At 43.3% G+C, this 3,453-nt stretch overlaps 1 protein-coding gene across 1 annotated transcript in view; it reads right to left on the bottom strand.

The window, feature by feature from the left end:
• Positions 1-832, bottom strand: part of LOC109967395 (transcription factor Maf-like) — a 44,824-nt gene extending 43,992 nt beyond the window's left edge. Inside the window, exon 1 of the mRNA XM_020612925.1 lies at positions 1-832. This exon is cut by the window's left edge and continues 386 nt beyond it. Within this exon, the coding sequence (XP_020468581.1) occupies positions 1-447 (447 nt within the window). The 5' untranslated portion in view covers positions 448-832.
• Positions 833-3,453: the final 2,621 nt, after the last annotated feature.

Raw genomic sequence — 3,453 nt, forward strand, 5'->3', positions numbered from 1 at the left:
CTCCCCGGCACTGGCCCCTCCTGCCCCGGCTGCCCCGCCGAACTGCTGCCCTCTGGCATAGCCATCGAAGGTCTGGAGCTGGTGACTGCTGCTGATCAGCGCCTCTACGGCGTCCTCCGGGCTAAAGCCCAGAGCCTCGGGGTTCAACTGCTGTTGGTACCCGGTCATCCAGTAGAAATCCTCCAAGTGTGCCTTCTGTTCGCTCCCTGATCCCGGACTGGGTGCCGAGAAGCTTGGAGAGGGGGGAACCGAGCTGCAAGGCGTGCTCATCGGGGTGGAAGACAGGGATCCCCCGGCGACCAGGCGGCTGCACTGGCTGATGCTGCGATCGGGCTCCACCGGCTCCTTTTTCACTTCAAACTTCATCAGATCGAAGTCATTAACATATTCCATGGCCAGGGGACTGGTGGGCAGGTCGGAGTTGCTCATTGCCAGCTCTGATGCCATCCTCTTGCTGTTGACAGTCCTCCAAAGGGGGTGAGGAGCACCTGTCAAAGTGGGCTGCTGAGACACGCACTGAGCCAGCTTGATTTATTTATTTATTTTCTTCAAAACCGAAGGAAAAAGTGGATTTCTCGCACTAATTGCGCGGCGCAGGGTTTGGTTTTGTGAGTCGCTAAGTTTTTTTTCTTCAGTCTGTGTTGCACAGACGCATTGGAGCAGCGCTGTTTCCTCACTCTCTCCCAGCGTGCGGGTATCTGAGCACCGCTCTCTCTGTTTCTACCATTTAACACTTCATGGCTCCTTTTAGGATTAGTGCGCCAATTTGAGGAGGCTCACGTACGTGTCCCGGGCAAATAGTTGCCTTGTGGAGAATGGGGGAAAAACTCCACCCAAGGATTGATAGATTTTTTTTTCTTAACGGGATCAGTCAGCCGACGAGTTAAAAAGCATTGCTTAGTTTTATAGGCGCCCTGACGTCAGGACTGAAATATGAAATTGACCGAGACTCAGCCAATGAGCAGCTCAGCCTGGGGGCGTAATTAGCATAATAGTATAGAAACCAAAGTTTTCTGAACTGTTCATGCCAATGAGCAGATTGACATATTGGACTTAATATGCGCCATTTTCTCACTTTGCTTGAAAGAAAAAGAAAGCAAGAAAAATAAAGCAGATTCCGACTAAACCAAGGCATTAGATGGTAAATACGCATGTACAGCACGTTGTTACAATTGGAACACATACAGTAATTAATGCCTTTACATGATAATAATCACTTAAAGTACAGTTTACATTGAATTGTCAGAGTTATCAACAGTATTGTGTGTTCATTACTCACACTTTCTTAATGTTGCTCCATTATAGCGCGCTGATATAGTCAGACTTTTGCACAGGTGTATTTCATTGATAAGACAGGCGGGTTTCTAAATCCAGTCAAATTATTCTCAAAACGATTTTCACAGAAATACATGCTTTTAAATCTCTTCACAGCCTTTAAAATACATCTGAATGATTTTCACTGAGAGTCAGATAAATGGTGCATAAACACTATCAGAACACAGAAACAGATGAGCACAGATTAAGCGGATCGTTGCGGGAGGAAGGTGAAAGTGTTTACAAAGAGGACAACGTGGATCTGGTTTAATGACACAGTTTGGAAATTAAATGTCGCCACCTTTCGGTGTAAAAGAATATTTCACGAGGCTCTCGTAAGGGTGTGTGTGTGTCCGATACCTCTGTGGTGTGCAAATATGTATCTGCTTCAAGTGGAGAAATGTCTTTATATCACTTACACTAAGTAGAATTTCGTCTGCTCTCTCTTCTCAGCTCTACTGCTGGAGCTGAAGGTTATTTAACAAGGTAAACTCTTATACCATGGCCACATTTGCCATAGTTTCAAAGGAGGGGAAAGGGTGAAAAAAGAAAAAGAAACACAAGCTTCTACACCCCCTTTAATTGGGGAAATGTTGTAGGATGATGTACTTAGATTAAATACAAGTTATTGTTAACATAAATATATATTTTCTAATGGAACAGTTATAGCACCTCCACTTGTGCTCTTAGTCTCAATCCCATGTAATGATCACAGCATCAGTGTATGTGTCTTTTTCCTTGAACACATTCCTCTGGCAGCATGAGTGGTGGCACAATAAAAACAAACAATAAGGAGGACTATACACAAAGGACTGGAGAGTAAATATGAGCACTCTCCCTGGAACATGTCACACGGGGAGGCTTCAGAAAACTACAAAGCCGCCAGCAGATAATCCAAGTCCCCAGTGCCCCAACACAAGTAAATATTCTCCTGGTCCCTGTGACTGTTCATAGGGACTTAAAGTTAAACAGGAAGGATAAACATCGTGTTTTATTCATCAGAACACACAACAGACGTGCCTCTGATGCTTGTGAATAAATATTAAACAGATGAGGTGTCCCATCTGATACTACTGTATGTTGGAGCTGTTGTAGTGTAAATTCAGACTGGTAGCAGGATATTGGAAATTAACTTGAAAGGAACAGCAGTAAATGTTTTATTAATTAATTCAATTTTTTATTGCTTTTTATAAAGTAATTTGTACATGTAGGTCTTTTAACCACTATCGTGACATTGTTTTCTTGCTTTTATTTTAGCTTAGAGACAGAAAAACTGTGTGACACCAATAAGAGAGATAATGAAAATGATCCATGCAAAATGTCCTTTAAGTTCTGTATGAGCAGCTTTCCCTGCACACCAGTCAAAAACACACAGAGACAGAGGTTTAAGCTGTATATGTCAACGCAGTGGACATTTGATGCAGCGGTGGACACTTGCTGCTGTGTGAGCTGCCAGACCTCTTAAATCAGGATTTATCAACCCAGGAGTCTCAAGGGTTAACCAGCAAAGTTCAGAGCCAATGCATCAGCTGTGCTACTGAGGGCTAATAGTCCTGTATGCACCTCATTCTGTCTCCCCTTGGAGGTTCATATAGCCAGCTCACTACCACAAAGTTTACCACTCTCTATTATATCAGGGATGACCCCCACCCACCCCTACACACACTACATGGGGCTGCACTTAGGTTTATACAGTATGATAAAATAAGCTTATACTGCAGGAGGACGCACACTTAGAGTCTCGTGTTTTTACTGTACATAAGACATTTAAGGACATTTGCACATCAGTATTTTATAGTATAGTAGTAGTATATAATCTGTATGGAAGAGAATCAAGGTCTTTGTTTAACTCAAAGCTGAGTGCATGTTTCCTTACTCTAAGACTGACACGCCTGAACTCATCTCTAACGACCCTAAACACATGTAAACACTCACATAACTAGTATTTGTTCCATTTTGTGAACCCAGCCTATCAATCAGAGAATGAAAATGCTGTGTTAATAGTCAGGCCCCTACATGTAGAGTCCAGCTACAGTATGTGTTGATGAAACACTGACCTTTCAGAGTTCACCCCAGGAGAACACTGATGCATCCTGTGTAAAAGATAACCAATAATCCTCGCCTTCCCTCTGATTTACT

Source organism: Monopterus albus, unplaced genomic scaffold (assembly GCF_001952655.1).
Source record: "Monopterus albus unplaced genomic scaffold, M_albus_1.0 scaffold5.1, whole genome shotgun sequence".
Classification (NCBI taxonomy): domain Eukaryota; kingdom Metazoa; phylum Chordata; class Actinopteri; order Synbranchiformes; family Synbranchidae; genus Monopterus; species Monopterus albus.